This window comes from Cebus imitator, unplaced genomic scaffold (assembly GCF_001604975.1).
Source record: "Cebus imitator isolate Cc_AM_T3 unplaced genomic scaffold, Cebus_imitator-1.0 Scaffold36, whole genome shotgun sequence".
Classification (NCBI taxonomy): domain Eukaryota; kingdom Metazoa; phylum Chordata; class Mammalia; order Primates; family Cebidae; genus Cebus; species Cebus imitator.
Genome location: NW_016107351.1, coordinates 4,681,595 through 4,702,552, shown reverse-complemented (window position 1 = coordinate 4,702,552; position 20,958 = coordinate 4,681,595). Strand labels below are relative to the sequence as shown.

The 20,958-nt window shown below is 52.8% G+C and overlaps 1 protein-coding gene across 1 annotated transcript in view; it reads right to left on the bottom strand.

Moving 5' to 3' along the window:
• Positions 1 to 20,958, bottom strand: part of DNAH17 (dynein axonemal heavy chain 17) — a 155,111-nt gene that overhangs the window by 93,068 nt on the left and 41,085 nt on the right. The window contains exons 17-25 of the mRNA XM_017524996.2: positions 20,080 to 20,223; positions 18,268 to 18,450; positions 13,359 to 13,613; positions 11,548 to 11,717; positions 10,670 to 10,892; positions 8,305 to 8,421; positions 8,101 to 8,187; positions 5,894 to 6,046; positions 1,567 to 1,815 (exon numbers count right to left, since the gene is read on the bottom strand). Coding sequence (XP_017380485.1) covers positions 1,567 to 1,815; positions 5,894 to 6,046; positions 8,101 to 8,187; positions 8,305 to 8,421; positions 10,670 to 10,892; positions 11,548 to 11,717; positions 13,359 to 13,613; positions 18,268 to 18,450; positions 20,080 to 20,223 — 1,581 coding nt within the window. The remainder of the gene's footprint in view (positions 1 to 1,566; positions 1,816 to 5,893; positions 6,047 to 8,100; positions 8,188 to 8,304; positions 8,422 to 10,669; positions 10,893 to 11,547; positions 11,718 to 13,358; positions 13,614 to 18,267; positions 18,451 to 20,079; positions 20,224 to 20,958) is intronic.

Here is a 20,958-nt window from a genome sequence, read left to right as displayed (position 1 = left end):
ATGGAGACAGCTTTAGACCCTTATCAGCCCAGAGGAATGGGAAGAATCTACACAATATGCCTTGCTAAAGCTCACCTTATCCTGCTGTAAAACAAAAATAAAATCCTAAGCACCCCAGCAAATTGAATGAACACCCCCGTCTGCTAGGGGCATTCCAAAGTAAACCTAAAAACACGTGTTCAGGCCATAATGGGAAGCAGGTTGGGGGACAGTTCTCATTATACCCCCTCCCTTTGGAATTCAGGCACTGCTGACCAGAAATCTGGCCAAAATTTCAACTTAGAAATCCTCAGGCTACCAAACAGAATCTTTGTGGCAACATGATACATCACTTGACAGATAGCAGACCCTGAAAGAAATCACAGCATTTTACCCTGAAATATGTTTCTTTGACGTAGTTTGAAATGGTCTTGCAAAGCTGTTTCCTGTAGGGGAAATCCACATTCTGTGAGAAATCCCCTTCCGTTTCCAGGTCTTTTCCAATTTTTTTTTTTTTTTTTGAGATGGCGTTTCACTCCTGTCACCTAGGCTAGAGTACGGTGGCATGATCTTGGCTCACTGTAACCTCCACCTCCAAGGTTCAAGCGATTCTCCTGCCTCAGCCACTCAAGTAGCTGGAACTACAAGTATGTGCTACCATACTCAGCTAAGTTTTGTATTTTTAGTAGGGACGGGATTTTGCCATGTTGGCCAGGCTGGTCTCAAACTCCTGGCCTCAAGTGATCCACCCTCGTCGGCCTCCCAAAGTGTTGGGATTCCAGGCGTGAGCCACCATGCCTGGCCTTCCCCTCGTTAATCTGTCTTCCATCAGTCTAATGTACTGGGGCCCCAACCAGGGAACCCAAGATGGATAGACGGAAAAATAATTTGTTTCCTCCCCACAGTTGCCGGTACTATTCTTTCTTTCTTTGCTTCCTGGAGAGCAGGGGCCATATCTCCTTTCTCTCTGTATCCTTTGCAGCTAGGTGGGGCCTCTGCAGAGCAGCTGCTTAAAGTCCTTTTGTTCAGTGTTTGCTGAGAGTGGGGAGTGCTCCTATAGGCCTTCTGGAGGCGTCAAGGCCAGTGCCTGCCTCTGGGGGTTATTCCTGGAAAGGTTCAGGTGCTAAGACTCTGCGTTCCTGGGGTTCATGAGGACCCCAGTGAAGCTGTTCATTTGCCCCAAACTTCCGGAGCCTTATGAACATGCAACCCACAACCAGCACTGCATACCGCATTTGCAGGGCCCAGTGCAAAACAAGCGTGTGTGAACGCCTGTTCGAAAATTACTAAGAATTTTGAAACAGTGAAAATGAGATGGTAAACTGAGCCTGCCCCATCGCCCCCAACCAACATGGAGCCCTGTGTGACTGCACAGGTCACTTGTGCATGAGGTCAGCTCTGCCCACATCGGCTTTTCCAGCATCAGGCTCTCAACACCTTGGCTAAGCAGTTTGGGCTGACCCATCCTGCAGCAGAGCCGACTGCCAGGGACAATTCCCTCCACCCACCATGGCATGTGGTACCTGGGTGGCTGGCGTGAGCTGAGTGCCAGGGACGGTCCCCTCCACCCACCATGTCGCATGGTACCTGGGTGGCCTGCATGAGCTGCTGCCAGTGGCGTTCCCGAATGGCAGGGTTCTGCAGCTCGCTCACGGCGCGCAGGGATGTGATCATGTTTTTCACAGTGTTGTCAAGCCCCATGAAGGCATCCCAGGTTTTCATCTCCTTGTCCAAAGACCTCACGTCTTTGGCAAACTTCTTACAATCTATGTCCATCTGCTCCACGTTGATGTCCTTCCACTTGGTGGTCTTCCAGTCCTCGATGCTGGTGTTTACCTGAGACGAAAACAACCATTTCTCCTTCCACCCCAGTCAAGGAGATTGAGGAAGACAACGCTCTTACCTTTCTGCACTTACTCACAGGGAGCAAAGCCTAACGAGGAATATTCAGAGCTAATACCTGAGTTCAGTAAAATGATTACATACAAGAAAAAGCAACCGTGGTACCTTAAAAGGTAAGATTGAAAAGTCAGCAGCTGGCCGGGCATGGTGGCTCAAGCCTATAATCCCAGCACTTTGGGAGGCCAAAGCAGGTGGATCACCTGAAGTCAAGAGTTCGAGACCAGCCTGACCAACATGGTGAAACCCCATGTCTACTAAAAATACAAAAATTAGCTGGGTGTGGTGGTATATGCCTGTAATCCCAGCTACTCAGGAGGCTGAGACAGGAGAATTGCTTGATCCTGGGAGGCAAAGGTTGAAGTGAGCCGAGATCATGCCACTGCATTCCAGCCTGGGCGAGAGAGCAAGACTGTCTCAAAGAAATACATAAATAAAAACAAAAGTTAGAAGTTAAAAGGTATTTTGGCAAAAGCTTGTATTAGGGCCCGCTGTTGCTGGCCAGGACCCAGTTTTCTCCCAGTTCTCAGTATGTCCATGTAGCTTGTCTCGGCCAAAGAAAGGTGAGTGATGCCTGACAACACCCAGCCTAGTGTTCCCCTTGCTTGCCTTGGCAATCACAAAGGAGCATTGCTGATCCACAGCCTGCGCTGTGGAACCAGTCCTTGGCAGGGAACCACTGCTTGGAACTTTGCATGAATGCAAATGAATGCAAGAATGAAAGCATGCACTTTGCATGAATGAGAAATACACTTTCATTCAGCACACAGAGATTTGTGGGGCTGTTTGTTACTGCACAGTAACCTAGCTTACACTGACTGATAAAAAGATAACAGAAGAAACTTCATTCACAGCAATATGAAACAGAATACATAAACTACCAAGGAATAGCCCCACTAACAATGTAAACAGAAGGTTATGAAGCCTGCACTCTTACATTGGGGGTGAGCCGAGAATGGTTGTGGAGCTGGAAACTGACAGTCATTGAGGGAATCAGAGATTGTTGACACGGGCACTTACAGTGGGAAAGTCTGGGCTTGCCAAACATCTGTGCTCAAGAAAGTCAGAACTGGGAGTGTTTACAAGCCGTTTGCCTTGAAGATATGAAGACCTGAAACCTTAATCCACATAGGAGTCATTGGCTCTTTCTGGCAGGTTCAAGATTACCCTGTATCTTATTATCATAAAACATCTTGGCTATTGTGTTTTGGAGTTTTTCTTGAACTCTACTGACTGCAAATGCTTACTGTCATCTCCTGGGAAATGTGAACTTTCATCTCCAGTCTACACAAATAATTTTTTATTGTGGGAAAGTGGATATCCCATTCTCTCAGATGGCACTATGTCCTGTAATGCCACTCATATAAAAGAAACTTGAGGTTGGGCATGGTGGCTCACACCTGTAATCCCAGTACTTTGGGAGGCCGAGGCGGGCAGATCACCTGAGATCAGGAGTTCAAGACCAGCCTGACCAACATGGTGAAACCCTGTCTCTACTAAAAAAAATACAAAAATTAGGCCAGGCGCGGTGGCTCAAGCCTGTAATCCCAGCACTGTGGGAGGCCGAGGCGGGTGGATCACGAGGTCAAGAGATCGAGACCATCCTGGTCAACATGGTGAAACACCGTCTCTACTAAAAATACAAAAAATCAGCTGGGCATGGTGGCGCGTGCCTGTAATCCCAGCTACTCAGGAGGCTGAGGCAGGAGAATTGCCTGAACCCAGGAGGCGGAGGTTGCGGTGAGCCGAGATCGTGCCATTGCACTCCAGCCTGGGTAACAAGAGCAAAACTCTGTCTCAAAAAAAAAAAAAAAAAAAATACAAAAATTAGCTGGTCATGATGGGAGGTGCCTATAGTCCCAGCTACTTGGGAGGCTGAGGCAGGAGAATCGCTTGAACCCGGGAGGCAGAGTTTGTGGCAAGTGGAGATCGTGTCATTGCACTCCAGCCTGGGCGACAGAGTGAGACTCTGTTTCAACGACAAAAAAAAAAAGAGGCTCAAATTCAGTTAATTGCGGAAAAAATATCAAGAGGCCTTCAATTTGTACCTTCTCTTAAGGCCGGGCTGTAATAAGCCTGTGACTCCAAATATTTCTCCCCCTGTGTAAGAAATACGTAGACTCAGTGTGGTTGGCATCAAGACATTTACTATAATGTATTTTAATAACTAAATAAATGAAGAGACAGAGCATGCTCTTGTATGAATGAATACTGCCACCAGATTCATTCTCTCCAAACAAGTTAATTCAATTCCATTTAAAGTCATAATAGCTTCCTTCTGGAGAGGAGGAAGAATTGACAAATGATTTCTTTTTTTTTGAGACAGACGTTCACTCACTCTGTCGCCCAGGCTGGAGTGCAGTGACATGATCTCAGCTCACAGCAACCTCAACCTCCTGGGTTCAAGAGATTCTCCTGCCTCAGCCTCCCAAGTAGCTGGGATTATAGGTGCATGTCACCACACCCAGCTAATTTTTATATTTTTAGTAGAGACAGGGTTTCACCATGTCGGCCAGGCTGGTTTTGAACTCCTGACCTTGAGTGATCTGCCTGCCTCGGCCTCTCAAAGTGCTGGGATGACAGGTGTGAGGCACTGCGCCAGGCTGGATTTGATAAAAGTTCATTCAAAAAGGCAAGAGAGGAAATAGCTCAAATATTTTTGAAAACAGATGAGCAATGAGGAGACAGAATGGCAGAAACAAACATATGAACACACAAAGAAGAAATACTTGGGAACAAGAAGCCCCATGCTTGGAGTCCAGCCTCCCTTCACACACCGAGACTGGACCTGTCCTTGTCTTTCTGCCGCTTAGGAGACCACAAAGCAGCCTACAGAAATATGATCTTGTTTGGCAGTCTCCCGAACTGCCTCCTCTTCTCCCTGCATGTCACCCCTCCACAACCTCCCCAAATTCCCATTTCCTCAGGGCTGTCTTAGCATCTGACCCAAACAAAAAGCCCGTTTGCTTCTCTAAAACGTTGTTAGTTCCTTCAGTTCTGCCACTATGGAGCAGCCCTGTTACTTTCAGCTTCTCCCTCTTACAACTGAAAAACCCTGGACACATCACAACAAACAAGACCGTGGAAGGCTGCTCGTGTATTGAGGAAATACTTAAGACAGTTGTAGTTAAAAGGGGCAGAGGTGAGGGCAAGGAGATCTAAAGGGAAGTAAGGTGTCTACACTCAAAAGTGACAAAATGCTGCTATCAGTGACTGTCAAACAACCACTAAGAGAACTATATAAAGTGCTATGTTCAGAATCACTCTAACTAAATCAATCAATGGGTCCTAAAAATGTTAAAAGAGAGTCAGAGGAACACAAAACAAGGGGAACACACAGAAAAGAAATCAGCAGACTTGGGCTCTAACGTGACAGTAATTATCTCAAATGCAAAATGGTCTAAATACACCAGTGAAAAGCCAGAGATTGGCAGAGTGGATGAAAAAACCGGTATCCAGCAACACGCCGTCCACAGGAAACTCGCTTCAAAGACAAACACGTAAGCAGGTTGAAAATTTTAAAAATGGAAAAATCTATCAGGACAAACACCAGCCAAAAACAATGAATAGGAAACACAGAAGTAGCTACATTAATATAAGGTAAGGCCGACCGTAGAGCAAACGCTGCCTCGACATCGTGGCCTGACGGAGGGTCGGGTGGGAGCTGGAGGCCACAGAGCAAGTTCTTAGAGACAAAAGGAACATGACATGACGGGAGAAAGGGCCAACCTAGAGGAAGGCAGTAATCCCAAATCTGTACAATAGAACAACGGAGCCCCAAAACACACGACGCGAAAACCGATGGAGCTGCAACGAGAAATAAACATCCATAATCAGAGCTGGAGATGTCAACACCTCGCTCTCAGTAGTTTATGGAATTAGACAGAAAATTAGCAAGACCATGAAAGGACTGACCATGACAACGAACCAATGGGATCTAATGGACACGTATGAAACACTCCGCAGCTCCGTGCAGAACCCCGGGCCCCACCCGCGCGGCGTGCCCAGCGCTTACCATGACGATCATGTCCCAGAGCTCCTTCAGCAGGCGGACCTCCCGGTGGCAGGCCTTGAGCTGCTTGTAGTCTGGGACGGTGACCTCAAACAGGCTCCCGGACTTGGACAGCGCCTCCATGATGCCTTCCATGGCTGAGATGCTCTTTTGTTGCTAGGGGCGGCGAAGGGGCTGTCAGCAGGGCTGTTCACCCTCAGCGGTGCCCCACCCCACTCCCCAACATTCTGCCCATCTCTCCAGTGTGCCTTCCCTGGAAAACCTTCTGGGAGGAAGTGTCAATACAATGGTATCCCACTGGGAGGGAGGACACAGTCCACCCCGCCACAGCCTCCTGGGTCCTGCCTACAGGGGTGGGTGGGTGAGCTCTACCCACTCCAGCATGGGGACTGTCTCCCAATGGGCATGGTACAAATGCCTCATTTCCTCCTGAGAGAGTTCCTGATTTCCCAGCATTTCTTCAACTTTCATATTATATTTTTATCTTCTTAAAAATGATTTGGCCGGGCGCGGTGGCTCACGCCTGTAATCCCAGTACTTTGGGAGGCTGAGGCTGGTGGATCATGAGGTCAAGAGATCGAGACCATCCTGGTCAACATGGTGAAACCCCGTCTCTACTAAAAATACAAAAAATCAGCTGGGTATGGTGGCGCGTGCCTGTAATCCCAGCTACTCAGGAGGCTGAGGCAGGAGAATTGCTGAACCCAGGACGCGGAGGTTGCGGTGAGCCGAGATTGCGCCATTGCACTCCAGCCTGGGTAACAAGAGTGAAACTCCGTCTCAAAAAAAAGGAAAAAAAAAAAATGATTTAAGGCTGGGTGTGGTGGCTCACTCCTGTAATCCCAGCACTTTGGGAGGCCGAGGCGGGAGGATCACCTGAGGTCAGGAGATCAAGACCAGCCTGGCTAACACGGTGAAACCCCATCTCTACTAAAAATACAGAAAATTAGCCGGGCGTGGTGGCACGTGCCTGTAATCCCAGCTACCCTGGAAGCTGAGGCAGGAGAATCACTTGAACCCGGGAAGCGGAGGTTGCAGTGAGCCGATATGCCACTGTACTCCAGCCTGGATGACAGAGCAAGACTCTGTCTCAAAAAAAAAGATGTAAGTAATGCTTTAATAGTGAGATAATTCAGATAAGCAAAGAGGAAAACACCCCAACGTCCTCACAAGTCCCAGGACTAAGAGTTGGCCACCTGGTGTTAGTGGATGTGTTTGTCACACATAACGGGCAGGCTGTGGCCAAGGCGGGCTCAGAGTGCACGCACACACACGAACACGCAGGTACCCCCGCTCCGCTTACCAGCTGGAGCTCCACAGCCCCCCTCAGATGGGCACAGGGCACTCCTCACCCTAAATCTTTCCAGAAAACCCAGCCCGGGACCCTAGGGAGAGAACAGCTGCATCAACATTGTGGCTTCAGGGAGAGTCGAATGGGAGCTAGAGGCTACAGAGCAGGAGCTCAGGGAGGGGAGGAGTGGGGCGACCCTAAGGACCCCGGGGTTCACATCCGCTCAAGCCTGTGAGGCTGAGGTGCAGGCGGGCCAGCCCAGCAGTACCTGGGCACCATACTGGGAGCAAAGAGGCACTGGTAAGGGTCCCACTGGGCCCCAAGAAGCCTCCCTGCGCCCTGTGTGCCCCACACACTCCTGCCCAAGAGGGCCTTTTGGGCCTGAGCTTGAGTGGGCTGCCAGGTCCAGGGCTGTGTGAACTTGTGCACTGGACGTTGACCATGAACTTGGACAGTGGGAACAGAGTGGGAACATGAGTGGAGCATGGCTGCTGTGGGATGTGGCGGGCCAGGAGAGGCAGGAGTCAGGGAGGGATGGCAGGTGAGTGCTGTGCCCGGGTGACAGGAAACCGCTGAATGTGAACAGAGGGGGGATGAGGGGGTGGAGTCCAGCTAAGGGACTCTGGGTCACACGGGGTGTTAAGAGGCCTGAGCTGTGGGCCTGGAGCCATACTCTGAGCAGCGAGACACAGAGGGGCTCCCCAGGGTCTGGGGGCTGCTGGGTTTGCATGTTCACATACACACACACAGGTGCACACACACACACATGCTCACACATATATGCCCATGCATACACGTAAGAGCATGCATGCACGCCCCCAAGGTCAGTCCCACGGAGGCCATATTTCTAGACTTAAAGAATAACAACTTGAGAAAAGAAAGCAGTGAGGTTCCTGATCTCACCCTCCAGCAAACATACCTTATTCAGGGACTTGTAGGGGTCAGGGTCACTGAAGGAGAACGGGGCCTGGTGTCTGAACTTCTCCCTGAACTCATGCTGCTTGAGCTGCGAGAGGAGACAGCAGGGTACAGGGGGTCACCGGGCGGTCACCTGCCCCACAGGGCCCCACACTGCCCCACGCTGCTCCCCAGAACGCCGGCCGCCCTGCCCTGGGAACCATACCTCGAACTGCTGGCACTTCCGCCGCAGGATGCTGACCTCGTTGGCCTGGAGCGGGGCCACGTTCTGCTTCACCTGGATGGCCAGCTTCTTGGTGTTTGTCCAGTGCTCCGGCAGCTCCTGCAGGAGGCAAAGGCGGGGGAGGGCTCCTTGCTCTTTTCTTTTCTTAAACCTTCTGTTGTGAAATAATCAGAGGCTCGTGGGAAGCTGCGAAAATGGCGCAGGGGCCGGCGCGGTGGCTCACACCTGCCATCCCAGCAGTTTGGGAGGCTGAGGTGGAAGGATCAAGTGATCCAGCCTGGGCAACAAAGCGAGACCCCCTGTCTCCACAAAAGATACAACAAAATTTTAGCTGGGTGTGATGGCATGGGCCTGTAGTCCCTGTTACTCAGGCGGCTGAGCTGGGATGATCACTTGAACTCGGGAGGCAGAGGCTGCAGTGAGCCGAGATTGTACCACTGCACTCCAGCCTGGGTGACGGAGGGGTCCCTGTCTCAGAAAAGAAACAAAAACAAAAACCAGCCTCCTTGAGGGTGGCCCAGGACGTCGACATTGGTGTCTCTGTTAACTAGACCAGAGAGCACACTCGCCTTTCATCATGTTTTTAAACCTGAATCCGTTTGTATTTGTGTGTGTGTGTGTGTGTGTGTGTGTGTGTGTGTGTGTGAGTGTGTGTGTGTGTGTGTGAGTGCGTGAGTGTGTGAGTGTATGTGTGTGTGTTTGTGTATGTGTGAGTGTGAGTGTGTGTGTGTGTGGGGGGGGGGTCCCATGCAATTTCATCCCACATACAGATTTGCGCAAACACCGCCATAATCAAGATACGGACTGTCCGTTGCAACAGAGGAATTCCCTTTCTGTCCCTCCAGCACACGCCTGCCCCCGGGCACTGCTAAGCTCTTCTCCAGTTCTAGAGAATGGCTGCAATGAGCAGGTGAATTTTTTTATTTCCCAGGTTCTCCACACTTGGGTAAACATTTTAATTATAACATTTTAATTATTATTTATTCATTTTTGAGACAGAGTGTCACTCTATGGCCAAGGCTGGAGTGCAGTGGCATGATCTTGGCTCACTGCGACCTCTGCCTTCTGAGGTCAGCCTCCCGAGTGGCTGGGATTACAGGCGCCTGCCACCGTGCCCAGCTGATTTTTTAATTTTTAGTAGAGACAGGATTTCGCCATGTTGCCCAGGCTGGTCTCAAACTCCGAGCCTCAAGTGATCCACCTGCCTCGACCTCCCAAATTGATGAAATTATAGGCATAAGCCACCACACCAAGCCATAAAATATTTTAAAGAAAAAAAAAATCCCAGCCCATGCACTTTTTGCTGACGGCAGAGGCTTCTCTACTTCTTCTGTGATTGCTGGCCCCAGCCGTCTGTCTGCATTTTCACCACCCCAGTTGCCCCGTGTGTGGCCTGGAGCACCTTGGGGTGGGATGCCCGGGAGCCTGCTCAGTCCTTTTTTTTTTTCTTATGACACTGGCGCTGTCACCCAGGCTGGAGTTCAGTGGTGCAATCAACCGTGCTGCAGCCTTCACCTCCTGGGCTCAATCTGACCTCCCGCCTCCCGAGTGGCCGGGACTGCAGCTGTGCGCCACCACGCCAGCTAACTTAATTTTTTTGTAGAGACAGGGTTTCCCTGTGTGGCCCAGGCTGGCGCCCTTCCCCTCGTCACCCCCAGGGTTGTGGGGTCTTGGGCACTGGCTGGAGTCAGTGCAGACAGAGAGTGGAGTGGGCCCTGTCTGTGGCTGGACTGAGAGAAGGGGAGAGGGAGGGAGGAGGGGTGGATGGGCTGCAGGGAAATGAAAACTCCAGGCCAGACTCCAGAGAGGAGGAAGCGGCGTCTCCTCGGTGGCCGCAGCTAGAGGTGGCTGGGCGGCAGCTGTGGGGCACACCCGCTCCATCCTTCCACCCTCGCCCAGCCTGCACACCCACCTCCATGCTGATGGCTGAGGTCCTTTGAATTCACTGTCAAGCACAGTACAATCGCGGCTGCCAGCCCCTCCCCTTCAGCTGCCTAATCCCTCCCCAGGGTCCCTCTGACCTTGTTTTCTCTCCATCATCCTGGCACCCAGCTCCACCAGGCACTCAGGAAGCAATGTGGGACATGCAGGCATTCTTAATCCAACAAAACCCTGATGGAATGGAGGGGGCACTGGAGGCAGTCCAGGTCTCCTCTCCCCCGGAAGCCTCTGCCCTGTGCCTCCCTGTTCCATGGGGATCAGGGGTCCAGTAGGGTTCTAGCCTGCAGCATCCCGTGGTTGTGTGTGATGGGCTGGTTTCTATGGTTACAGCCGGCCTGGCTCTTCCTCTGACTGTGCCTCCTGCAACCTCCTCCCTGCTCACCTGGACGCAGCCACGCCCGCGTACCTGCAGCTTCAGGTGGATCTCCTCCGGCATCTCCTCCCCGTAGGTCTTGAGCAGCTCGATGGTTTGCTTCAGGGGCTCGAACATGTTGTCGGTGGCCGCCTGCCTCTCCTTGACCTTCATCAGGTGCCCCATCACCTCCACCAGGCCGTCATAGTCCCCCTCCTTGAGGGGCTTGGTCAGGCCCATTCTGGCGCCTTTCATGAAGGCTTCGAGGTCAGCCAGGCTAAGGGACAAGGGAACCACGTGTGATGGGACCAGTCCCCCTTGGGCCCACCCTTGATAGTACAGGGAAGCCCATCAGAGGGGGACGACCGCAGTGAGGGCAGCTGGCTGTCACCGAAGGGCCCAGCTGGGGAGGGAGCACCCCTGCCCACCTTGGACCCCTCCAGCTCACTCAGCCCCTGCCTGGACATCACCCCGAGCCTCGGCAGCTTAGCTAAAGCTCATCCTCGAGTCGCAGGCTAAGGCCACATCCCAGGGAAGCCTTCACTGGCCTCCCAGATGGAATTCAACCAGGGAACGCTCTCCCCTGGCACCGTGCCCATCATGGCCCTGACAGCCGCCTGTGACTCCACAGGTGCCCATCTGCTTCTTCAGCACCAGCCTTCCCTGCCAGACTCCGGGTTTCCTCAGCATCCAGTGCTGGGCAGAGCAGGTGCTCAGTACACCAGGGTGGAGGAAGGATAGAGAGTTTGCTTGCAGCCCGGTGACCCCTTTCTGCTCGTGCTGGGTGGGGCACTTGGCCTTGGAGCCGGGCCTCCACCCCCATGCTGCCCCAGAGGAGGCACCTGACAAATGCCACCAACTCAAGTTGGGGGGCCATTCCCCAATGCTGTGTGCATGCCCTGGGCTCCCCGAGGACACGGCTGGGCACCCACCTGTTGGTGACGTGGTCGCTGAGGTGCCGCTTGAACATGAAGCTCCAGCGGCGGATGGTGCTGAGCAGGGCCTGCTTGAAGGGGCGGCAGTCACACTGCAGCCAGCCGTGGAACACCTTGGTGTTCTCGCACTTGGACACCTCCTCATACAGCTTCTCGTAGGAGTCGATCTGGAAAACATGGCCACCGGCGGCCTGTCATGGCCTGCAAGCCTGTGGGGGCACCGGCGCAGGGCCTCCATCCAGGGCTGCCCGCACTGCACCTGCCAGCCACTGTGGGGCGGCGGTCAGCAAAGGGCAGTGCTGGGCACACGGGAGCCTCATTCCAATCTATTGTTCCTTCTCCAGCACCTTCAGGGTTCCTTCCAGCCCAGAGTCTAGGCCCAGAAGGTGCCAGTCCACCAGAAAGGGGCAGAACGGGTCATGGCAGCCGAACTTCTGAAGCTGGGTAGGACAGAAGCTTCCAGACGTGAACCCGGTCACAGGCTCCTAAAGGGCACCCTTAACTCATCCTTCTTGGTGCTGATTTGTGACCAGGGGCCTCCAACTCCTCCCACTGCCCCAATCCTGTGCTGCAGAATGCACCCAGGTGTGGGTCACCCGTGCCCACGGGGCCCTCTTTCTCACGGCGCGTTGGGAACAGGGCTACAGGTGCGTGCATCAGCGACACCTTCTTGTTTCCTGCATTCTTTCTGCAGCTGCCTGGGGGTCCCTGTGGTCTAACGTGCACTTTAACTCCAGTGTTTCTTTGTTGGTTTTCTGTCTAGATGATCTGCCTGATGCTGAAATCCCTAACGATTCATGTATTGGGGCCTCTGTCTCCTTTACATCTCCTACTGTTTGCTTTAGGTATCTGGGTGCTCCGGTGCTGGGTGCATAGATATTTAGAACTGTTAAATCCTCTCGCTGAGATGATCCTTTTATCGCTAGATAGTGACCTTCTTGCTCTCCTTTCACTGTTTTTGACATGAAGTCTGTCTTACCTGATGTAACTATGGCTATGCCTGCTTGCTCCGTTTGTGCAGAGGACCTTTTTCTATCCCTTTGCATTCGATCTGTGTCCTTACCGGTGAAGTGCGTTTCTTGTAAGCAGCATATATTAGGGTCACCTAATTTTTTTTAATCCCTTCAGACAATCTGTATCTTTTAACTGGGGAACTGAATCTATTTACATTCGAGGCTGTTACTCGCAGATGTTATTTTCTGTGTTCTGGACGCTCTGACCTCTGGGACTCTGCCCCTGGACATCCGGCCCCTCCCAGGCCTAGCCAATTTCTAGACACAACCAAAGCCCCACCTGGGAGCATGGTTTCATATGCAGATGAGCAAACCCAGAGCCCACGCCACCAACCGTCCCCTTGATCGGGCTCTCTTAGGGTTTTACCTTCTGGGGTGCTACCCACCCACTCTAATCACCCCAAGGTCAGGTAGCAGACAGTCACTATAGCCTGGAGCCTGCTGAAATTATTCAAACTTGCCAACCCTAGGCCTGCAGACTCTGCCCATTCCTTCCCTGGAACCCACAATAAAGGCTCTTTGCTGCCCGCATTTCGCCCGGCTCCCTCTGCCTCCTGACTGACCGTGGCGCTCCCCATGCAGGCCTGTGTGGCATGCCGTGCCCCCTTCTCGGGAACTGTGAGTAACCGACTATCTTTCCAATGGCGGTCATCTCCTGATCTGTTTGCCTTGCCCTACCTGGTAACAACAGAACGTGCATCTTAAAACAATTCACCAAGTTTTAAAGCAAGCCTGGGGATCCTCTCCTGGAAGACTCTGGAAACTCGAAAGCTGGTGGGTGAGGTCTGCACGCACCTGCTCCTGGAACTGAGCCAGGGTGGGCGGTGTCTTGGGGATGGTATCATCTGTCCGGGTGTCCAAGTCCTCTGCAGTAGGCACACACCCATAGATCAGGAAATTCTTCATAAACTCCTGGAGATCATCCGTCCAGAGGTAGGAGTACCTCTCAAAGGAATCCTGGTACTCCTCGGCCTCCTTCATGGCGCTGATGACCAGGTTGGATACCTCCTCCCTCATCTCTATGAGGTCTGCGATGTCTTCCAGGTCCATCTGAAAGGGGCAGGGGAGAAGCAAACAGGAGACAGGTTACCTGGTTTGTAACTTGCCTGGTGTTGTCGTCTCGGCCTTGAGAAGTGGCTCTCTGTTGGCAAAAGTACGTTCACTCTCATCATGACCTGCTCCGTTTCCAGCCTGGGCCAGGTCACCCGTCCTTAGGCAACCTGGTGCTCCCCTGCTCCTGGGAGGTCACCATACTTATGCCAAACTTAGTGCAGACACCCAAATGGCATAGCGCACTACAGCCCAGAACTCTTGGGCAATCCTCCTGCCTCAGCCTCCCAAGTAGCTGGGACTACAGGCACAGGCCACTGTTTTGGCCCAGGCTCTCATGATGGGAAATAGAAAACTTTGCCAATTTGCAATGTTCTCCCATGGGAAGAGATGCCAAGTGTGGCGTTTGTCTGGGGAACCCCAAGATGACTCACACATTGATTTACTCATTAAACAGCTCGCCCTCACTGTGCACCTACCTGGTAACAATAGACCCTAACCTGCATCTTAAAACAATTCACCCAAGTATTTTTTTTTTTTTTTTTGAGACACAGTCTCGCACTGTTGCCTAGGCTGGAGGGCAATGGTACGATCTCGGCTCACTGCAACCTCTGCCTCCCAGGTTTATGCAATTCTCCTGCCTCAGCCCCCCAAGTAGCTGGGATTACAGGTGGACACCACCATACCCGGCTAATTATTTGTATTTTTAGTAGAGACAGGATTTCGCTATGCTGGCCAGACTGGTATTGAACTTCTGACCTCTTGATCCACCCACGTTGGCCTCCCAAAGTGCTGGGATCACAGGCATGAGCCACGGTGCCCAGCTTCACCCAAGTTTTAAAGCAAGCCTGGTGATCCTCTCCCTCAAGGACTCCAGAAACGAGGAGGCTGGTGGGTGAGGTCTGCACGCACCTGCTGCCGGAACTGAGCCAGGGTGGGTGGTAGATACTGGGGACACAGACGGGAAGTGTATAGCCCAGGAATGGGTTGCAACATTCATCAAAGAATCACAGAAACAAAGCATCTCCGCTCTGCCCCTTGCTTCCGGTGAAATGGGGAGCAGGTCAGGGACCAGCCCTGGGGAAATGGCCGTTAGTCCGAGAGGTGATGCTTGGGTAGATAAACAGCAGGAGAAGCGGCTTTCCTGGCAACAGCAAAGCCCGTGCAAAGGCCGTGTGGTGGGAGGAGGCAGCATGCTGGGGAAACTCAAAGAAGTCTACCGTTGAGCGCACCGGAGGCCTGTGCTAGACAGAACCTTTTTAGTTGCAAGCAACGGGAAACCCAACCTCAACTGGTGTCAGCAAAAAGAGAACTCACTGACTTATATACAGGGCTGGGGACTCCCAAGGGGTGTGTGTGTGTGTGTGTGTGTGTGTGTGTGTATCTTAGGAAATTTTGACTTTTTTTTTTCTTTTTTTTTGAGACAGAATCTCGCTCTGTTTCCCAGGCTGGAGTGCAGTGGCACGATCTCAGCTCACTGCATTCTCTGCCTCCCGGGTTCAAGCGATTCTCCTGCCTAAGCCTCCCACCACCATGCCTGGCTAAATTTTTGCATTTTTAGTAGAGGTGGGGTTTCACCATGTTAGCCAGGCTAGTCTCGAACTCCTGACCTCAGGTGATCCACCCGCCTCAGCCTCCCAAAGTGCTGGGATTACAGGCATGAGCCACTGCGCCCAGCCCAATTTTGACATCTTAAACTAAAACCTTACTGGCCAGGGGGAGCTGCCTTTCCCAGGACGAGGCAATTCTTTGAGATAGCAAAGAGCTCAGCTGGGACATGCCTTCCATATGCAAACCAGCCAACCTCCAACCACTCCCTTACCCAACTCACATCAAGCCAGTATTGCCCCTGCCCTACATCATCCAGGGTCAGGTACCAGACACCTGGAGACGGCCCCTGTAGCCCAGAGCCCACATCACAGCTGCAGAGAGGTCCCATAGGGGCCTGGACATGCATGGGATGTCTGCACAGGGACCTCGTTGTAAGGGGCAGGACGAGGAAACAGTGTAATTGAGGAGGTGAAGTCAGTGGGGCTGGGATAGAATGGGAGGGAGCGTTGGGAGGGTTGGCCCTGGGGCTGCGGCCAGGCCATCCTGCATGTAAGTTGTGGGTGAAAAGAAGCCAAAGAGGGGCCAGGCGCGGTGGCTCACGCCTGTAATCCCAGCACTTTGGGAGGCCGAGGCGGGTGGATCATGAGGTCAGGAGTTCAAGACCAGCCTTGCCAACATGGTGAAACCCCATCTCTATTAAAAATACAAAAATTAGCCAGGCATGGTGGCGGGAATCTTAATCCCAGCTACTCAGGAGGCCGAGGCAGAAGAATCACTTGAACTCAGGAGGCAGAGGTTGCAGTGAGCTGAGATCATGCCACTGCACTCCAGCCTGGGTGACAGTGCAAGATTCCGATTCAAAAAAAAAAGAAGCCACAGGTGAGAGAAGCTGGAAGCTCCACATGCCTGCAGGAAAGCGTCTGGTGTGTGGGTTGGAATTCAGCTGTGGGCTCGCCGGTGCCCGGCATGCAGCTCTTGTCCTTCCTCATGGCCTCTTTCTGCTCAGGGTAGAAAGTGCACTTGGCTCAGAGGGCAGGCAGGTACTGCCGGATTTCAATGTGGTCACTTCCGGGTGTCCGCCTGCTCCGGCTGAGATTGTCCGCTGCCCTCCCTTGCATTTCCCCAGGTGGGGTCCAAGTTCCGGCTGGGCTGGGCTGGGGGCAGTCTGGCATGCTAGGAGCAGGCAGGGCCCGCTGTCTGGGTGCTTTGTGCCTTGCTGGTCTCCCCTGTGGGTATCCCAGCTCTCTAGATCCCCATGGTTTAAACGGGCAGCCTGGGGCCCACATTCTGTCTCCTCCTTGTCCTGACCCCAACTCCTCTGGGTTAGCCACCCCGGTGCTCATGAGAAGTATCCCTTGGGTACTGTTTGCCACCAAGCTAGGGTCCTTGGGTCTCTGGGAAGTGGCCTGGGGCCAGCAGTCTAGATGAGTGACCCTCTCACCTTCCACAGCTTGGCACCAGGTGAGACTCTGCTAGGCCAGCAGCCTTTTGAAGGACCCTTCTCCCAGGCAACAGGCCTTTCAGCTCTGGAATGTTCTGCCTGAGCGTCCCAGGGTGTCTGCAAGACTGCCCGAGTGTGTGTGCTGGCAGAGCCCAGGGGTGGGGCAGCTCTGTCTGCAGCAACTGTGGGTGCCCGAGAGCAGCCTGCTTTAGGGACAGAGGGAGGGGCACACCCAGGACACGCCGATTCCAAGGACACGTGCTAACCTAGCATCTGCATAACTGGGGCAAATTCTATTCTCAACTCCGGAACAGCTTGCCACCTGCACTTGGACCTGAAATCACAGCCATCCTCTCCGCATGGAAACCTCCCTCTGCCCTCCAAGGATCCACTCACACACCCACCTTGTCCTTGACCTTCTCAGGTCATTAGCTGTTCTCTCGAGTCCTCACTTCACCTCAGTACACACATGCCTCCCACACACATATGCAGATATGCACAGGGGCACACATACATCCACACACATGCACACACACACATCCCTCCCTCCTGGACAGGGCAGCTCATCTCGCTGTAAATATTTGTTTTACAATTCAAACAACGCAGAAATGCATGAGAGAAAAGCCACATCCCTCTCCCCTCCCTGCTTCCTCCCATCCTGGTAAGCGCTCACCCAGATTTTTGCTTGTTTGAACAAATCAAACCATATTCTAAACATTGTTCTGTAACTTGATAAATGTCTAATGACCTGCCACGATACCTTTCCACCCCTGGCTCTGTGACAACTCACAGAATCTGTGTTTGGACCAGCAGTGATCAAGCCACTCCCCTCTTTGACAAACATTTAGGTCATCTAGTTCTTTTCTGAGTTTTGTTTTACTGCTACACAAATAGATGCTCCGGCAAACACCCCACTGCCAACCTCCCTTAAGCGGGGAGCTAAATTTCCCGTGAGTTTTGCCCTTCCCACCCCAGAGCCTGGCTAGGCTCTCCACATGTCTCGTTTGATGCATTTAGAATAGATGAACTTGGAAGGCAGTGGAAGGCCCGTTTGTCAAACTGCCTGAGTACTGGGAGAACCACAGTGTTTACATTACAAGACTGAGGCTAGGCGCAGTGGCTCACACCTGTAATCCCAGCACTTTGGGAGGCCAAGGCAGGCGGATCGCGTGAGCTCAGAAATTTAAGACCATCCTGGGCAACATGGCAAAACCCCAGCTCTTCAAAAAATACAAAAATTAGCTGGGCTTGGTGATGCATGCTTGTAATCCCAGCTACTTCGGGGGCTGAGGCGGGAGGATCAGTTGAGCCCGGGAGGCGGAGGCTGCTATGAGCCAAGATTGTTCCACTGCATGCCAGCCTGGGTGACAGAGTGAGACAGGACTCAGTGAACTGTCAGGAAGTTGGGCAAGGTTACCCTCTTGGGGTCGTGTCGGGGGTTGGAGAAATGATGAAGGAATGAAATCCAGGCAGGCTGCCAGAGGAGAAGCCGCTTTGGGAAGAACAGAGGTGCGCGTCGGGGGAGAAGCAGCCACGTAGTCCTGGAGGTCGCGCCATGTCATTTAAAAGGCAAACAGCCAGGCCTTGCAGAGTCAGAGAGGCAACACCAAATGCGGAGGGCGATGGATGGCCCCGAGCAGGGCCGGGAGCAGCAGGACTGACCTTGTAGTTCATCTTGCCCTTGGCCAGCCGGGGGATGAACCTGGCTACGTTGTAGATGTCGTTGACCAGGCCTTCAATCAGCGCCAGGAGGCCGCGCTCCGAGCCCACCTCCAGCGACGGGCTGAAGGCCAACCCATCCTCGTCCAGCTCCATGCGGATCTCAAACAGGGGAGCGATGCTGTCCTGAAACGGGGCAGGGTTGGCAGCGGTTCACACCTCTGTCCTCCATCGGAGGATTCTCAGTGCCCTGATCGTCCACTCCACACTGTCAAGGTACCACTGCCTTCCATTGGCCTGGGCAGCTTCTGAGAGCTCACGTCTCGGGGCCCCCGACTTGAGCAATCACTACGGAGCCAAAGGCACAGCCACAGGCCAAAAGCAGGCAGGGGCAGGTCGGGGGAAGGGGGACAGGATCAGGTAGAGCTAAGACCTTGGTTCAAAGCCCGCACCTGCTACTTGCCGGCTGTGAGGCCCTTGAGGAGTCATTTAACTCTCAGTTTCCCCAAATATATAAAATGAGGCTAAACGTTTTATGTATTTGGGAACATTGTTTCCATCCTCCGGGCTACTGCCTGGACTACATGAATCACTCACACACAAAGCCTGAACTGCAGGGGCTAGACAAGCCTCCATGTCCCTCTCCTTGGGAGTTCCCACTTACAGAGCGCTCGGCCGCACTCCCCTGTGCTCTGGAGGCCCCTGGTGAGACTGCAGAGCTGTGGGTACAGGTCTGGTTTAAAGGGATGGGATTGAGGTCAACGCTGGTGCTCTTCCTGCCTAACCAATGATTCTCAAAATGTGGGCCAGGACCCACCAGGCTGCGAGATCACACTGTGGCCACCGAGCTGCCCTCACACGAGTCCCCATGGGACCTGTGGGTGGTGGCCTTTCAAGCCCCCCAGTTTCTCTACGAGCAGGAGGGGGCTGTATCAGTATCTGAGTGAGGTGCTCATTGGGATGAACGGTCAATTGTCATGGACTTGGGTGACCAGACTTTTCTAAAGACTCAGGCCGGCTCCTGCCCCCAGGCTACTCATAAGTAGGAGGACTCCCTTGAACCCCTTGAGAAGGGCACTGTTATCAGGGCATCCTCACGGCTTCCACTGAGACACTCTCACTGGGGCAGTTGTAGCGATGGCGACTTTCATCATCTGAATTTTGGGTCTGTTACTAGTTACCAGCCGGAGACCCATGTACCAGGCTCAAACACCACCCACCCCCCCATGGCCTGTACGAGGGCACACCACTGCCATGTGCCTTTGCTGTTGGTGGCCTGGGGGAGCCTTTGATAGTGGCCTCCTGGCAGTACTCAAAATCATTTGGAAACTGTCACAACACAAAAGAAGCGGGTAGAAAAGGGGCCACTGCCATGGAGAACACTGGGATTAACCAGCACTACCCCTTCGCTGACCGGCTTCCCTTCTACTCAGCCCTATAGGATTGAGTAGGTTAGTGGCTACTGTTGCTGATGGAAGACCCTCCCTCCAACCCACATGAGTAGCAGACAGTGGTGCCCACCTTCCCTCCCGCAGCAGTGAGGTAGGACCACCCTCTTAGGTCTCCTGAGGCTTTCTGCAGCCAATGTATATTGCAGTAGATATAAGGTGACCCATGGTCCTGAGCCCCTGGGACTGAGGGGGTTCTGGGATGTGGGAATTTCAGGTTTAAAACCAGGTCAAGAGGATCACCTAAGTTATATTTTAATAAGTGCTTATTTATAAAAATGATAGTTCTTTCATCGGGAAATTAGAAGCTGTAGATTCTAACGTATGAGAATACATATACATATATTACCTTATGTTCATAACTTACATCTATAACCATGTTGTCCATCAGGAAATTCAGCGATTTGCGAATGAACTGGTCAAATTCATCCAGGACCATGTCGTCAATGTAATTGACGTAATCCTTCCAGGGCAGGCTCGAGGTGTCCGCCCTGAACAGTTCCGCGTTTTCCTGCAAACACAAGTGCACAGCTGGCCCTCGCTTCACCGGGTGTCTGCTCTTGGATCTCGCTGTTCAGTGACTCTCTGGACCACCCATCCGTGTTCATACCCAGACACACGGGGCTGTTCGAGCTTCCTGCGGGTGCAGGGCTCGTCCTGTGCTAACCTACCCTGTGTTAGCCTGACAGACTCCATCTTGCTGAGAGCCAGACAGACTCTATCTTGACCTCCGCCTCACCCCTCCCGCCGCTTCTCCCTTGAGTGCATACCTGGGTCATGCTGCACTTATAACTACAGAAACACATAACCTTTGTAACCACAGCCTGCTTGGCAAGCGCACTTGTTTGCGAGTAGCCCCCTTGATTGATTGTATGACAAGTATTGAATAGCCCCTTGGTAACCAGCAATCATGGGAACTGCTGTGTACACCCTCCTTAGTAATCAACAATCATGGGAACTTCCTGCCTCCTAGTGACCAGCCTCCTTATCTAACTTGCTTGCTCTGCTTCTGTATCTACTTCAGCGAGGCTCCCCCTCCCCTTTCTTAAGCAAGGTACAAAAAAGAATCAAGCCCCTTCCTCAGGGCTGAGAGAATTTTGAGTGTTAGCCATCTCTCAGTCGCTGGCAATAAAGGACTCACGATTGGAACTCAGAATGTGGCGCTTTCCTTACAACTTGGTCGGATATACCAGTCCCACGCCGGGCTTTGCATGGGTATACCAGTCCCACGCCGGGCTTTGCTCGG